Source organism: Dermochelys coriacea, chromosome 3 (genome assembly GCF_009764565.3).
Source record: "Dermochelys coriacea isolate rDerCor1 chromosome 3, rDerCor1.pri.v4, whole genome shotgun sequence".
Taxonomy (NCBI): domain Eukaryota; kingdom Metazoa; phylum Chordata; order Testudines; family Dermochelyidae; genus Dermochelys; species Dermochelys coriacea.
The window spans coordinates 169,229,521-169,245,883 of NC_050070.1; the positions used below are offsets into that span (position 1 = coordinate 169,229,521).

The window sequence follows — 16,363 nt, forward strand, 5'->3', positions numbered from 1 at the left end:
TTGTTACATGCAAATCTCCGCTCGACCTGAGCCCCGCCTCGGATTGCTCTACGGCCTGGCCTGGGGCTGGCTCTCCTGGGCTAAGCGGAGAGCATCTGGGGAAACTGGAGCCCCTCCGGCGGGGTGCTGCGCCGGAGCTGCTCTTGCCCCTAGCAATGGGCGTGCGAGCGCCAGGTGACCCGAGCGCCGGGGGCAATGGGGGAAAGGGTGCCGAAGGGCTGGGCATGGACGAAGGGGAGGAGCCGGCTGGTGCTGGCCTGCCCGCCGGGGCCCGCGCTCATTAGAGGGAGCTGTGGGCCGGAAGGAGCCGCGCTCGCTGCAGCCGGAGCCCCGCTCCCGCCTCCTGCAGCCGCCGCTTCCTCGGGAGCGAGGGGCGAGCAGTCGCGGCGGAGACCCAGCCCGGCTGCGGGGGTGGTGAGGCAGCGCGAGCCGCCGGCGGCATGAAGGCCTCGGGCCCCCGAGCGCCTACCCCGGGGACAGAGCCAGCTAGGCGGAGGTAGGGAGCCCCGGCACGGCCTCTGCTGGGGAAGGGAGACCCAGCCCGACGGGTGTGCGGGACGGGGCCCGGACCCCCTGCTGCCCCCCGAGAGAAGCACCGAGAGCTCGGGGGGGGGGCACAGCCCCCCCATCGCTCCTCCCCGGAGATCCTCTTCTCGGGGGATGGGGGGCAGGGTCCTCCCCCGGGATCCCCCTCTCAGAGATGGGGCAGGGATACCTCCAGGGAGCCCCCCATCCCTTCCCCGGGATTTCCTTCTCGGGAATGGGGGGCAGGGCCCCCCCCAACGCTCCCCGGAGAGCCCCTTCTCGGGGGATGCGGTGGGGGGGGGCCGAGCAAGGATACCCGGTTGCTGCCCTTAGGAGAGCCCCCTGCCTGGGGGGGGCGGGTGTGCGGGTGACCCCGGGGGCGGTGCAGGATGCCGCCCCGGCCAGACACGCTCCGCCGCCCGCGGCTGTCAGGCCGGCTCTCCCGGGCACGGGGGGGAGGGGCGCCGGGCCGGGGGGGGGCGGGGGCGGTGCCGGGAGGGCGCGATAGGCCCGAGACCCGCGGCAGCTGTAGCCGGAAAGCGGGACGGGGCTCGGCCGGCCCCTGCTCCCGGCCGGCGCGGACCGTGACCCCGCCCCTCTCTCCGCAGGCCGCTGCAAGGGGAGTAGAGCGGGCGGAGCGCAGCGCTCCCGGCCCGTTACCCAGGGCCCCGCCAGCCGCCTCCCGCCGCCAACCGCGACGCGCGCCGCCGCCGCCGCCTCCCGCCGCGGCCTCCTCAGTTCCCCCGCGCCGCAGGAGGTGAGTCCCGCCGGCCGGGGTCAGTCACCCGGCCGACGGCCCTAGCCCCCGCTTCCCCCCTTGGCGGCCATGGTGCTCTCCCTCGGCGGGTCTAGCGCAGCTGCGGGAGCTCGCCCCGCTCCTCCTCAGCCAGGCTTCGCCGCGCGAAGGGCGAGGGAGACCTTGCCTCCTCGGTGCTGGCTCTCCACTCTGGAGAGAGCGATGAAGCGAGCTGCAGCCCACGGAAGCTGATGCTCAAATCAATGCGTTAGTCTCTGAGGTGCCACAAGTCCTCCTGTTCTTTTTGCGCATACAGACCGACACGGCTGCTGCTCTGAAACACGGAGGGTGTCTCGTTATTTCACCTTCCCGTTGCCCCGGTGAAACCCCTGTTGCAAACCATGTATTCCCCCCCCCCCCCCCTTTTCCGAGCCGGAGGAGGAAAATTTCTGAGCGTTCCTGCCCCTTTGGGTGTGAGCCGTGGCAAGTCACTGAGTGGGGAAGGGGAAGGGACGGGCCGGGCCGGGACTACCACCCCATCCCTCCCCAGTTCTCTTGTTTGGTTTTCAGTGGCCACTTGCTGCCCTGGGAATGTGTTCTCCTCCCTCTCCTTCTCCAGGGTATGTTTTTGTAATTTATATGACAACTTGCTGAATGTCCTGTTTGATATGTAGGCTTGGCAGAATTATTATTATGATTATTATTATTATTATTATTATTTTTTATCATATAGCTGTTTGTTTTTTTTTTAAGCATCTTTTCTATTTTTTTAAATCCATTTAAATTTTTACAGGTGTGGAAAATGTATGGTAACTATGGGGTCAGAGAGTAATTATTTACTGACAATAGATATTGAGATTCAGAAAGTTAAAGCTTTATAACCATTAAAACGCAAATTACCAACGTAACATATTAAAGCAAAAAGTAAATATGCTTAAATCAATCTCTAATAAAAGTTCTTGCAGCATTTTCCTTACTTTGCCTATCTGTAAACTTCAGTTACCATCAATGGAAATATTTGTTCCTTGGTTTGTGTGTGTACAGAGAAACCAATGTCTACTGATAAACGTAATCCTTCCAAGTCTATTGATATGCCACTTACCTTAGTTCATAGCTGCAGGTTTTTTATGTGACTCCCAGAAACTTCTCATATCACAGCTTTTTAATGCAGGCGAGTATCACCTTGATGGTGTGTGGTCTTCTTTGCTTTTTTTTTTCTTTCTTTCTTTCTGTGGGACATGGAAATGTTCAATGTACTTTATTTTCATCCTCCAGTCTGACTAATTTTGAGGTATCATAGAGGTAAATAAGGGCTTCAGATGTTTATGAAAATGGATTGGGGCTGAAGTAGGCAGCTTTGTTAAGGGGACATTATCTATCTCACTAGCTTTTTGGCTCTGTAGAGTGTGTGTTTTTTTGTTTTTGTTTTGTGGTTTTTTTTTTAATTTATTCTGTAAGTAATGGCTGTATCTTGTTCTCCTTTTACTGTAGGAAGAGCCCACATACTCTGGTGTGAAGAGAATGGCTGTGACTTTAGAACAGGCCCAGAGGGTGGGCTATACGCTTCTGAAAGGACTCCTGAGGTTCGGCTTCATGGTTGCCAATAACCTGGTTGCTATTCCATCCTACATCTTGTATTTAATTATACTGCAGCCTCTTCGACTGTTGGATAGTAAGCGGTTCTGGTATATCGAAGGAGTATTATTTAAATGGCTTTTAGCTATGGTGGCTTCCTGGGGCTGGTGGGCAGGATATACAGGTAAGACTGTTTTAATATTTTTTTTTTAAAAAAAAGTACAAGTATAATAATTAAAATAAACTTTGAAACACAGGCATTAATAGTGATCTATATTAATAGAGTGGGATGATTTTTCCAGGATTTTTTATACAAACATGTTTCTGGATGGTAACATAATTGAGTCTAATATTTATCATATGAAAACTGATCTTTCAAAAATATCTTAACATAATGTATAATATGTTTGGATTCAAGAGAACATATTAAGCAATAGAGGTTCTTAGCTCTCAATCAGTATTCTGCTTCATTAGTAAGATCCATGGCTTTAGGAGTGCTATTTTTTTCAAGGCCCTAGATTATCTTGTTTTGATGTTGGTGGAGTAGTAGCACCTCTGAAAAGAGTTATTTCTGTTGTGTATGAGGGTGAAATGCACACACTTTTTGAATAAACCTCTTTTATATATACATGCAGTACGTATCTCCATATCACTTCCACTTAGAGCAATCAACTCACCAAAGTAAGGGGTTTGAATCAAGTTCATCTCTGAAGATTCGCTCTTATAATCCATACAAGTTGCAACTGGAATTTTCTTTTTTGCTGCTTCTGTCATGGATGTAGATGGAAAAATAGGGACAACTCTCTAGAGCATGTAGGTCTTTATTCTCTGTTAATAGAGCTAAAGTTTTGACTGTGTGGTTTTATATCTTGCATGCATTACTTTGTAATTATAATTGAACTTCTTTGTGCCTCTTAGACTTTGTAGGGTCATCAGGGTAGTAGACTGAGCTGAAATATTAAGGAAGATTCTAGACTTGTCCTTGGACACTCTGACTCTCATCTTGCCTGCTGCACGCTGTGCAAGGAAACAACCATCAACACTTTGGAAAAGGGGAGGTGGGTAGAGTAAATGTGTCTAGAGAGAGCAGTATGTGAACACACCTCCTAAAATTGTCTATCTCCCTCTTTCCTGCCCAGGATGCATCTACAGGCCTTTTCCATGCATTAAAGGAATGACAGCCTACAGCTCTGACGGAGTCTGGTCGGACTCCTAATTAGTCAGGATTCTAAGTGTTGACCCAGATGGATCTTTCTCACTTCCCAGAAAAAGCATTGATTAGGCTACAAGAGCTGAAGTCCCTGTGCTAATGGGCCTTTTGGTACCTTGTCATGCGTCTTTTCAAGATGCACATATTCTGTGGATATTCTAGGTGAGCTTCTGGTTCTTCTTGAGAAGGTGGTGGCGGCAGCAAAATTAGTTTCCAGTCTGTGGAGCTGGAACTGTCACAAACATTGCACTGCTTCAGAATTGTCTTGCCTGGTACAGCCTGAGCTTTTCCAGATGTGCTAGTCTTTTAATCTTTTATGTTTACATTTGCTCATTAAAAGAAGTCCACATGATATTTGCAGTGGCAGGTGCTTTTTAGATGTCCACTTCAGTCTCTGAACACAATAAAGAAAAACTCTTCCAACAGGAAAAGAGGGACCTTTATGCTGGGGGTGTGTGTGTGTGTGTGTGTGTGTGTTAATTGGATATGTGAAAGTTATCAGCATAATGGTAAAGTAAAATTCATTCAGCATATGACCTTGGTATGTGCGGATTGAAAATGCTAGTTAAAATTCAAGCCATTGTCCCATGAATATATGACTGTCAGTGAATTTTGAAGCTAGTTTCTTTGGGATCTATTCCCTGCTGACTGCAGAACTCTGGTTTCTTTTGCCTCTTGCATGGAAAATGGTTTCGACATGATCTGCATACATCTGCTAATTGGCGTGCTGTTGCATTTTGACAATTTGAACAGCTTTGTTTTATTATTGAAGAACTCCTTAGTTGTTTTGTTAAATTTTAATTTGAATAGGAGAATTGACACTGGGGTGGAAGTACTCTCTTGGATGATTTTAGGATAAGGGGACCCTATTCCTTGCTTTCTACTATGAATTAAGGCATTATCACTTGTGGAAGGAAGTCTTAAATCAGATACAGAGCCCTCCTTCTCAAATAAGAGAATACACTTAAGCAGGTGCTGATAGAACAATAATATTCTGTAGGCTCACCTACAAAAGAGGTAAAGGGTGCATTTCCTCTTTCTTTTCTTAGCTCTTCTTTCCTTCTCTCTGGTGAGGGTGCCGCATATCGTATATGTAACACCGACAGACCCTGGTTGTCAGCAAGCAGGATCGAACCTGGGTTCTCTGGAGCTTAGTGTATGAGCCTCTACTGCATGAGCTAAAAGCTAACTGGCTATTTGGCTAAGGCTGTAGAGCAGACTCATTAATCTCTCTTTCTGCCTCTCTCTCTGCCACTAGATGGGACAGAACACCACATCCAGGAGGTGTGTGGGTTACATATAGTTTTGGAAAGTGTGTATAAAATGATTTAATTGTATGTGTATTAAAATCTCCTCATCTGGAGTACATACATGTAATGTAGTCATATGGGGTCCATCTGTTTTTTAAGATATATGGTGGATGTACCACTTTCACTCAGAATTCAAGTGCTACTCTTACTATTGCACATGTGAAGCGATTGGCATTGGGTATTAGCTGATAATGTGAAAGGACAGAATGTGGTATAGAATACATCTTAGTCCTAGTTTTGGACACTGAAAAAAATAGGTTAGTTACTTCATGCATACTATTCCAATACATCTCTAATTTTAATGCATGCAACCAAAAGATAAGTAGTGATGGTAGCTGAATGTACACCTTTAAATTAAGTTGCATGTATTGACTAGATGAAGGATTTTTCACTTTTCTGACTAGGAGAGAAGCTAGATATTGGATATCTTACTGAGTAATACTTTTCTTCTGAATTAAAGGGTATGTAAGATGCCACCTATATTTGATGTGGGGGATAAAGAACACTAATATGTCCTCTTTTTAGTCTTAATTTTATGTAAACTAGATTAATTAAGAATGATGGCAGTGGGGTAGAAAGAAATAAGGTGGGTGGTTTTTTGACATGAGAATGTTCTGCTTCAGGTGAAAGGTGATTTCTTTCTGCCCTCCATGGCAACCACGATTTGGATAGTGGAGGAAAAACACTAATTGTTTCATAGTCATAAAGATAAATTTAGTTTTAAGAGCTAGGAGTTTGAATATCAAACAAATTATATATTTAAACTATACTAATATACCTAGTAGTTAGAACAAGGAACTGGAAGTCAGGATTAATAGGTTGTGGCGTTCAGCTCTGCCACTTAATTGCTATGTAACCATGGGTAAAAGCATTTACCCTTTGTCCATCAGTTACCCTATCTGTAACATGAGTAGTGTTCGAAGCTTTGCTAAAGTTTGTAAACTCAGGCTATCAGATAGCTGGTGATACACATGCAAATAAGTATATATTTATAATTAATGGCCTAGAGTCTGGCTGCTTTTTTATTTTATTATTATTTTAGGGAAATGTGTATAATAGGGTCCAGGAACAAATGAGGGAAAGACCTCAAGTGTGTCTCTTTGCCTCCTTCCTTTGGCTTCTGTATTTTCTAGTCCCCGCATTTGCCCCATTCCTGATATTGTTTGGATATGGGTTATCTAAAGTGGAAGAGTATAACTGAGCAAGCTGAAAAGGGGAAGGAGGTTTAAAGAAGAATTTGGAAAAAAAAAAAAAAAAAAAAAAAGAGGATTAAGAAATAGTTCTTGGTCATAACCACTTGCCCTTACTAGGTATGACACAGGTTTCTTATGCTCTGTTTTTTTTAACACTATTCATAAAAACAGAAAATGGAATCATCCTTTTTTCATGCAGTATATCCAGTGCTTTATTAAAGCAGTACTGATCTAGTACTATCAAGGGGTTTTAGTGTAGCCTTGTAGATCCCATTTTCAAGTTTTCATAAACTAGCTTTAAGCCATTTTTATTGTTCTCAGTCTAGGCACCTTTCTCTAAAGATGCTTACAATTGAAAGTGGGGGCTTTCAAAAGTAACACTTCTAACCGTTCTGCTATACTAGCTGTAAGCTGACCAGAGACGGTAATATTGATTTTTGCTACTCAAAAACCCCCCAGATAAATTTGAGACTCTGAGCTAGTCCAGGGGCCAATGTTTCTTTACCTTACTATGCATGTGATGTTCTGAATCTGTTGTTCACTTTGTATATTGGTCATTATAACATTCTGGAGTGCAGTCCAGACCAGTGAGGGATTGTCACTGCTTGCTCTGTATCCCTGAGTGCCTCAAAATGCTCTGCTGCTGTAGCTCCCTAGTCTGGATGTTTGCAACCAGCGTACAGGGAGCGTCTTGTATATTAAGCAACTGACTCGGCAACTCTGATTCTAGTAGCCAGCTTGTTATACCACTGTCATGCTCTGTCCTCCATCGGCCTTACTTACACTTGTCATGATGACCCCAACATTCTCCAATCCCGAATTTTCCCCAAACCATGTGCTCTGCAACATCTGGCCTTCTCCTGGGCCATTCAGAGAGAGATTAAGGTTTGTTCTTTAAATTCCCAGTAGCTTGCCACATTAACTGGAGTTAACCTTCACTTTAAATCAAACACAGCACTAGATTGGCTTAGATTAAAAGTAAAACTGCACAGGGAGGAGTTTCTGAGCTCAGGGGCTCCCCCGACCATATACTCCCTGACCACAAGGCCCGTGGGGACCCTGGGCCTGGTGTGCTGGCTCTACAGGGGTGAGTCCTGCTTCCTGTGCGTCCCCACCAGACTGGCAGCTCTGGGTGGCATTGCCTGCCGGCTGGCTAGGGACTTCAGCCCTGGGCTTGTCTTCACTTTGTTCTGGCAGCCCAGGCCTGTCAACTTGCTGCACTTGCATGGCGCCCCTGTCAACCACGACTCCTTGGCCATGATAGTGGGTCAGACTAGGAGCCCAAGTACATATCCAGGTGGTTGTGTGAGTTTGTACTTGGTCAGCTAGCTTGAGCCACCACCATGGCCACAGCTATTTTTAGTGTGATGGCTTGAACAGAGCTAGCATGTATCTGTCTACCCGTGCTGGGAGGCACACTCCTAGCTACAGGTAGACATGTCTTGAGTGACTGCAGGCTGGAACTACATCTAGGAGTTATTTCAGGCAATAGAGGGAAAATGCCTTCTGGATAGGTGAAAGTGAATTAACGCTTCCACTGTAGGGGCAAAAGTGGAAGAATCTTATTTAGATTTTTAAGCTCTTTGGGGCTGGGATTGTCTTGTTTGAACAGCGCCTAGCACAATGGGACCTGGATTCTTATTTGGGGACTCTTGGAACTACTATAATATAAATAATAAGCTTAGCCAGTAAAGGTATGATGTTGTTTACCCTGGTAGAAAGGAGCTAGCTTCTGGTAGCCGTGTCAGTCTGTGGCTGGCCATCTGCATGGTCTCAGTGGCCACCCTAGTTCCTCCAAATCACCCATGTAATCAGCCAGCAGACTCTGTTGCCTTTTCTCCACCAACACTAAAATCAGTTGTTGGATGTTTCCTTTTAGATGCATAGGACTGGAGAAGCAGGTGGCATCTTTCTCCTATGGTGTTACATGACTGTCTAGTACGCTCTCTGTCTTCTCTGCTCCTTGTGTTGCTTTAGCTCCTGTTTTCATCCAGGAAGTAGAACAGGGGTTGGAAAATAGCAGAGAAGTTCTACAAGTAAATGTTTTGCTCACCAATTTACATGACCTAACCTCTTGCCTCCTTGCCACCATTTCCTGTTCCCCTACCTGTCCCTGACAATTTATTTTTAATTAGGAATATTTCATGGTGTCCTAAGCAACAATCATTGCCATAAACTAAAAAGAAATTGTCAGACATCCGATTTTGCCACACAATATTAGTTTGATATTTTCTTTTAAAAAAACAAATCTTTGAGGATTAGCATTCACTTTTGTATTTAGTGTTCATAAATGGACAAACACTTTGTCAGTTTTCTAGTAAAAACACTTAATAGCATGAAATATTGAATTTTGAAAAATACTGTTCTCTTTGGAAAGAGGAAGGCATATGTGAGGAATGTATTTGGTCTGTGGTCAGTTGCTTGGACATGTGGAAAGAGGTCTCATGTCACTTAGTAAGTTTGGACTTCAGCTGTGTTGATATGTTATATCCACATGTGGCGTTCCCCAGTAGTCTCTGATTCTGTAGATACAGCTGTTTTGTTGTTTGTCTAATCTACAAATGGATTATACTGAGTCTTAAGATATTAACTTGATTTTAATGACTATTTATTTCTTTATGTAAACTATTTAAAACCTTTAATGAAGGAGGAAGCTTACACATACTTTATGGGAAATGTCAGAGTTAAAATAAAGCTGATAAGAGAAGTTCAAAGTTGAGGATGACACGTCTCTGATTCATTCCATTGTGGCTTGGGGCAAAAGCTCATCTTGCAAAAGTGATAAGGTTGTAACGTAGAACTTACTGTAGATATGTTATTTTGTGTATGCAATCTCTACATACATACATACATACACACACGCACACCACCCTAATTCATTTTATGATCTCCAAAGTCACCAAGTAATTCACTTTTTTTTTTTATTCTTAGTACAAAATTTGTGCACTTTACCCTAGTTCTTTGACTTTTTGTTTTCCATCCAGTATCAGTAAGGTGTCACTGGGACTAAATTTATCCTTGAGCTGTTTCTTGCCGTTTATCCTTAAAATGTCACTCAAAAGAGCAATAAGATATTGAAGCAGTGCTGATGCTTTACCTGCACTTTTTTTTTTAAATTGTTTTAAAGAAAGCTAGTGCCTTCTGGCATGGAAAGAACAAAAGTGGGAGGTAAACCATGCACTATTTTTGTTAATGATAATTTAAGCATGTTTTGTTTTGTTCTTTGTTACACTGCAAGAGAAAAATGTGGGGTTTCTCCCCCAATCCAAGTCATTGCTTGCTTTGGCTGATTTAGCATATTAACTGGTCTTTTAAAAAATACTCCACAGACTCACCAGCAGGAAAGTGAGGAAAATGTAACCATGTTTCTTTCTAATATCATTGTCTTTAAATAGCTTAGTCTCTACTGAGCATAAGGCAGAAATTTCAAACTTTCAGGATAATCTTTATATATTTTGGGCCATATGACAGCTCTAGGATTCCATTTTAAAAAAAAAAGTTTAAAAACCCTACTGACATACAACTGCATCTTTAATGTAAAGTCAAGCACTCAAAAGTTAGGAAATGCCAGAATTGAAAGTTTCCGTGCAACCTTAATTCAGCCCCCTTGTGCATCTGCATTATGCTACAACCTTCAATTACATGACCTTATACTATTTCCCACCCCCGCCCCAACCTCTGCCTCATTCGATGCACTGAATAGAAGGTGCTCGCTGAATTAACAGCTATTCAATATTTTGTTTGATCACTATTCAGAGTATGGCTCTCTGTCTTTATTACTACACACCATTCAAACTCTGCTTTGACTACAGAATTATTAGTGTACTCATGCACTTTCTAGGGCGGTCATCAGTATAGCATTGGAGTTCTTCACAAACATTCATTTGTCACCAGTGCACCTCACAAGGGAATTGTGTTATCGCCATTTTACAGATGAAGAACTGTGGCACAGACACTTTAAAGTCAAAAGTGAGCTTCCCAAAATCCATGTAAAATTTGAAATACCTATGTCCTGATGTGCGTAGCATTTTATAGCACTTTATATTTTCAAAGCAAAGCTCCCATTGACATCAGTTGAAGTTGAGTGCTCAGCACTTCTAGAAATCAGACCGTTGATGTCTCAAAATGAGCACCTAGCAAATGAGGAACAAACAGTGTGAAAATTTTGCTTTAGGTGACTTTGCCCCAGAGTTCATATGTGATCCTGGTCGAGACAGGGATAGAATCTGATTCTCCATGTTGGTGTTCAGTTGCTTTTAACTATGAGACTCTTCTTTCTTTCTTTCTTTCTTTCTTCTGCAGTCCCCTGCCTCCTTCACTACACATCTTCCAACAACTTGTCCATGCCAGTAATTTCAAATAGTACACAACTTCCAACAAATGATGCAGTGGTTGTACCCTCCCCCTGCAAAGAAGCCTTGTTTACTACGCAATCCTGACTAATTCTCTGAGCATCATCCTCCCTGTGCTCTGAATGAGTCAGGGGTCCTGTGGGAAAAATAGTATGCAATTGTGTAATTAAAGACTGTATCATCATTCATTTGCAGAAAGGGCAACCTTAATTGTAATTTTCTAATTTTGGAGTGCTTGATTTTGTAACCTTAATTTTTTTGATCAAGATTTTTTTTTTTAACATAATTTCCTATGTTTGGGGGGGAAAGAACACCTGGAAAGGGAGCAAATCCATCATGTGGAAATACATTGACTTCTACATGGTTCATCAGGAGGATTATAACATTGAGCCCTGGTCTACACTATGAGTTTGGGTCGAATTTAGCAGCTATAGATCGATTTAACCCTGCTCTCATCCACACGATGAAGCCTTTTTTGTAGACTTAAAGGGCTCTTAAAATTGATTTCTGTACTCCTCCCCGATGAGGGGATTAGCACTGAAATTGACATCACCGGGTTGAATTTGGGGTAGTGTGGACGCAATTTGACGGTATTGGCCTCCGGGAGCTATCCTAGAGTGCTCCATTGTGACTGCTCTGGTCAGCACTTTCAACTCAGATGCGCTAGCCAGGTACACAGGAAAAGCACCGGGAACTTTTGAATTTCATTTCCTGTTTGGCCAGCATGGCAAGGCCTTCAGCAGAGGGTGACCATGCAGTCCCAGAATTGCAAAAGAGCTCTAGTATGGAACGAACGGGAGGTACTGGCTCTGATTGCTGTATGGGGAGACGAATCCGTGCTATCAGAACTCCATTCCAAAAGATGAAATGCCAAAATATTTGAATCTCCAAGGGCATGAAGGACAGAGGCTATAACAGAGACCCGCAGCAGTGCTGTGTGAAACTTAAGGAGCTCAGGCAAGCCTACCAAAAATCCAAAGAGGCAAACGGCTGCTCCAGGTCAGACCCCCAGACGTGCCGCTTCTATGATGAGCTGCATGCAATTCTAGGTCGTGCCCCTACCATTACTCCACCCCTGTACGTGGACTCCTGCAAGGGGGGAGTCTCGCACAACAGGGATGAGGATTTTTGGGGATGAGGAGGATGAAACTGTTCTCTCTGACGGCCAGGAACTACTTATCACTTTGGAGCCAATACCCTCCCAAAAGCAGGCTCCTGGACCAAGAAGGCACCTCTGGTGAGTGTACCTTTGTAAATATAATGCACGGCTTAAAAGCAAGCGTGTTTAATGATTGATTTTGCCCTGAAGACTTGGGATGCATTCGCGGCCAGTACAGCTACTGGAAAAGTCTGTTAACGTGTCTGGGGATGGAGCAGAAATCCTCCAGGGACATCTCAGTGAAGCTCTCCTGGAGGTACTCCAAAACCTTTGCAAAAGGTTTCTGGGGAGGGCAGCCTTATTGCATCCTCCATGGTAGGACACTTTACTATGCCATGCCAGTAGCACGTAGTCTGGAATCATTACATAACAAAGCATGGCAGCATATTATCCCGGTGTTCGCTGGCATTCAAGCAACATTCCCTCTTTATCTCTCTGTGTTATCCTCAGAGTGATCATTCATGGTCACCTGGTTGAAATAGGGGAATTTTATTAGGGGGACATTCAGAGGTGGCTGTTCCTGCTGGGCTGTTTGCCTGTGGCTGTCTGGGGTGGGGGGGCAACTCTGTACCGAAAGCACATGTGTTATGTAATGTTAACAGCTTGGCTCACCATGAAAGAGTCTACCCATTGGTCTCTAAAATGTCTTAAATACTACTCTCCTTTTTTTCCTCCCGCTGCTGCAAATGTTTCAACGCTCCCCCATCATCTCTGTCACAGAAGCTAGTGCAGATAAGAAGGCGAAAAAACCGCACTCACAATTAAATGTTCTCTGAGCTCATGCAGTCCTCCCGCACTGAAAGAGCTCAGCAGAATGTGTGGAGGCAAGCAATGTCAGAATCCAGGAAAGCACAAAATGAACGCCAGGACAGGAGGGATGCATGAGAGGAGAGGTGGCGGCAGCGTGATGAGAGGAGGCAGGATGTAATGCTGAGGCTACTGGAGGATCAAACTGATATGCTCTGGCGTATGGTTGAGCTGCGGGAAAGGCAGCAGGAGCACAGACTGGCTGCAGCCCCTGTGTAACCAACCGCTCTCCTCCTCAAATTCCATAGCCTCCTCACCCAGATGCCCAAGATGTGGGGGCAGGGGGGCTCAGGGCACCCACCACTCCACCCAAACAAGAGAAGGCTGGCATTCAATAAGTTTTGAAGTGCAGTATGGCCTTGACCTTCCCTCCTTCCATCCTCTACCCCCTCCCAGGCTACCTTGGCAGTTTCCTCCTATTTGTGAGACAAATTAATAAAGAATGCATGAATTTGAAACGACAACGACAATGACTTTATTGCCTCTGCAAGCGGTGATCGAAGGGGGGGAGGGGAAGGGGGTTCGCTTACAGGGAAGTAGAGTGAACCAAGGGGCGGGGGTTTTCATCAAGGAGAAACAAACAACTTTCATACCATAGCCTGGCCAGTCATGAAACTGGTTTTCAAAGCTTCTCTGATGCGCACTGCGCCCTCCTGTACTCTTCTAACCGCCCTGGTGTCGCTGCACGTAATCAGCGGCCAGGCAATTTTGCCTCAACCTCCCACCCTGCCATAAATGTCTCCCCCTTACTCTCACAGATATTGTGGAGTGCACAGCAAGCAGTAATAACAGTGGGAATATTGGTTTCGCTGAGTGTAACCGAGTCAGTAAACTGCGCCAGCGCGCTTTTAAACATCCAAATGCACATTCTACCATCATTCTGCACTTGCTCAGCCGATAGTTGAACAGCAGCTGACTACTGTCCAGGGTGCCTGTGTATGGCTTCATGAGCCATGGCATTAAGGGTAGGCTGGGTCACCAAGGATAACTATACCCATTTCAGCATCCCCAACGGTTATTTTCTGGTCTGGAAAGTAAGTCCCTTCCTGTGGCTGTTGAAACGGACCAGAGTTCCTGAAGTTGCGAGCATCATGTACCATTCCCAGCCATTCCACCTTGATATTTGTGAAACGTCCCTTGTGATTCACCAGTGCTCGCAGCACCATTGAAGAGTACCCATTTTGGTTTACGTACTGGCTGCCAAGGTGGTCTGGTCCCAAGATAGGGATATGTGTTCTGTCTATGGCCCCACCACAGTTAGGGAATCTCATTGCAGCAAAGCCATCCACTATGACCTGCACATTTCCCAGAGTCGCTACCTTGATAGCAGCAGCTCAATGATTGCGCTGGCTACTTGCATCACAGCAGCCCCCACAGTAGATTTCCCCACTCCAAATTGATTCCTGACTGACCGGTAGCTGTCTGGCGTTGCAAGCTTCCAGAGGGCTATCGCCACTCGCTTGTGAACTGTGAGGGTTACTCTCATTTTGGTATTCCTGCACTTCAGGGCCGGGGAAAGCAAGTCACAAAGTTCCATGAAAGTGCCCTTATGCATGTGAAAGTTTCGCAGCCACTGGGAATCATCCCAGACCCACAACACTATGCGGTCCCACCAGTCTGTGCTTGTTTCCCGGAGGCCCAGAATCGGCGTTCCACAGCATGAGCCTGCCCCATTGCCACCAGGATGTTCAAATTGCTGGGGCCCATACTTTGAGAGAAGTCTGTGTCCATGTCCTCATCACTCTTGTCACCGCGCTGCCGTCGCCTCCTTGCCTGCTTTTGCAGGTTCTGGTTCTGAACATACCGCAGGATAATGCATGAGGTGTTTACAATGCACATAACTGCCACGCTGATCTGAGCGGGCTCCATGCTTGTCGTGGTATGGCGTCTGCAGGAGAGCAGAGTTGCAGCGGTGGCTGACGACGGATGCCACAAGAATAGATATTTTTAGAGAATGACTAGAGGACCTGCAAGGTGGATTCAGGGGAGCAGAGTTGCAGCGGGAGCCCATGACAGCCCACATGGAGAAATTTGCTATCGAGACAAGAGTAGGAGAGCAGAGTTGCAGCGAAAGCGGTGGTTCGATGATGACAGTTAGCAATCCTGCTGCACTGTCTGCTGAAAGCAGTATGACATCTTCATGGAAAAAAGGCACAAAACGATTGCCTGCCGTTGCTTTCACAGATGGAGGGGTGACTGACTGCATGTACCCAAAACCACCTGCGACAATGTTTTTGCCCCATCAGGCATTGGGAGTTTAACCCAGAATTCCAATGGGTGGCAGAGACTGCGGGAACTGTGGGATAGCTACCCATAGTGCAATGCTCCAAAAGTTGACGCTAGCCACGGTACCGTGGATACACTCGGCCGGTTTAATGCGCTTAGTGGGGGGACACAATTGACTGTATAAAATGGCTTCCTAAAAAATCGACTTCTATAAATTCGACCTAATTTCATAGTGTAGACATACCCTTAGACCAACTACAGTCCTGTGTCATTTGAGCTAACAGCAGCTGATGGCAGTAATAGGTTGTCATCCTCTGTGGACTAGTCACTAAATGGAGATGATACATTTTGCCAGTGGGTTTTGCTGGCTGCAGAGGAATATTGAGATTTGTGAGGTTCTAGGTTCTATTCCAGATTCTGAGAGGAATATACTCAAGTGGTTACAGACCCTTATTCCCCTGTCCCTTTCAGCCTGGTCCATTATCAGTCTTCTCTTCTCAACCTTCACTATCACACCCAGGCCTGGTTCATCACCTCTCTTCATTGTTTCTTCTTTCTTGTTGCTTTGGTGCACGAGCAGGAGGAAGCATTGAGAGCACAGGAGGGAAGTTTCTCAACAAGAACGCTCTGCTTTCAGACAGAACTTTGGAGAATTTAGTTGCTGAACTCTAACAACTCTCTACTCGGCATGTATGAAGGAAGATTTTCAGAGACATAACTTGATCAAGACAAATTTAAGTCCTTGCTCCAAAGCATGGAGGAGATAGGGGTTCTCAAGAAGACAATTATAAGGATTTTTTAATATGGGTAAAAATCAGTGTTTCCCTATTCTCATTTTGAGAAACAGCTGAACAATTTTTGCTGAAATTTGCCAAAAAACTTTAAGCCTGAGGCAAAACACCAGGCATATGAAAATTTGTGAAATGTTAGTGTGGCAGAATTATAAATAACTGAAAACAGAGTCTTATAATGGAAAGTGTTGGACAACCTTAACCAAATATGCTTCGCTAGCTGTGATACCTATAATATAAACCTTGTTGTGTAACCTTCCAAATGTGAAGTGACGCACAGCTTTCATAGCCTAAAACGGTTCAAAGATGTGTGGATTGCTCCCATTTGTCACAATGGAGTGAAAGTTCTGAGTCTAATGTGGACCCTTCAAGTTTCAGATAACCTGGCGCTTGTTTCTGCTACAGTCTTACTTGGGATAGCTATGCTGGCAGAGCCCCATAGGGTAGGCGCAGCTTGCAGAAGAAGTTCTTCGGTCGGC

General features: G+C 45.4%; 1 protein-coding gene across 6 annotated transcripts in view; it reads left to right on the forward strand.

Annotated features, from left to right (window-relative positions):
* The first annotated feature begins 271 nt into the window (after positions 1 to 271).
* LPGAT1 (lysophosphatidylglycerol acyltransferase 1) overlaps positions 272 to 16,363 on the forward strand; it is a 135,275-nt gene continuing 119,183 nt past the window's right edge. Inside the window, exons 1-3 of one of the 6 annotated variants that reach the window (XM_038397149.2) lie at positions 272 to 496; positions 1,134 to 1,282; positions 2,753 to 3,020. In XM_038397149.2, the coding sequence (XP_038253077.1) occupies positions 2,783 to 3,020 (238 nt within the window). In that variant the 5' untranslated portion in view covers positions 272 to 496; positions 1,134 to 1,282; positions 2,753 to 2,782. Of the gene's footprint in view, positions 497 to 1,133; positions 1,283 to 1,856; positions 1,882 to 2,019; positions 2,433 to 2,752; positions 3,021 to 16,363 lie in introns of those variants that run through there. The other 5 variants (XM_038397152.2, XM_043511783.1, XM_038397153.2 and 2 more) reach the window with 5 other exon arrangements.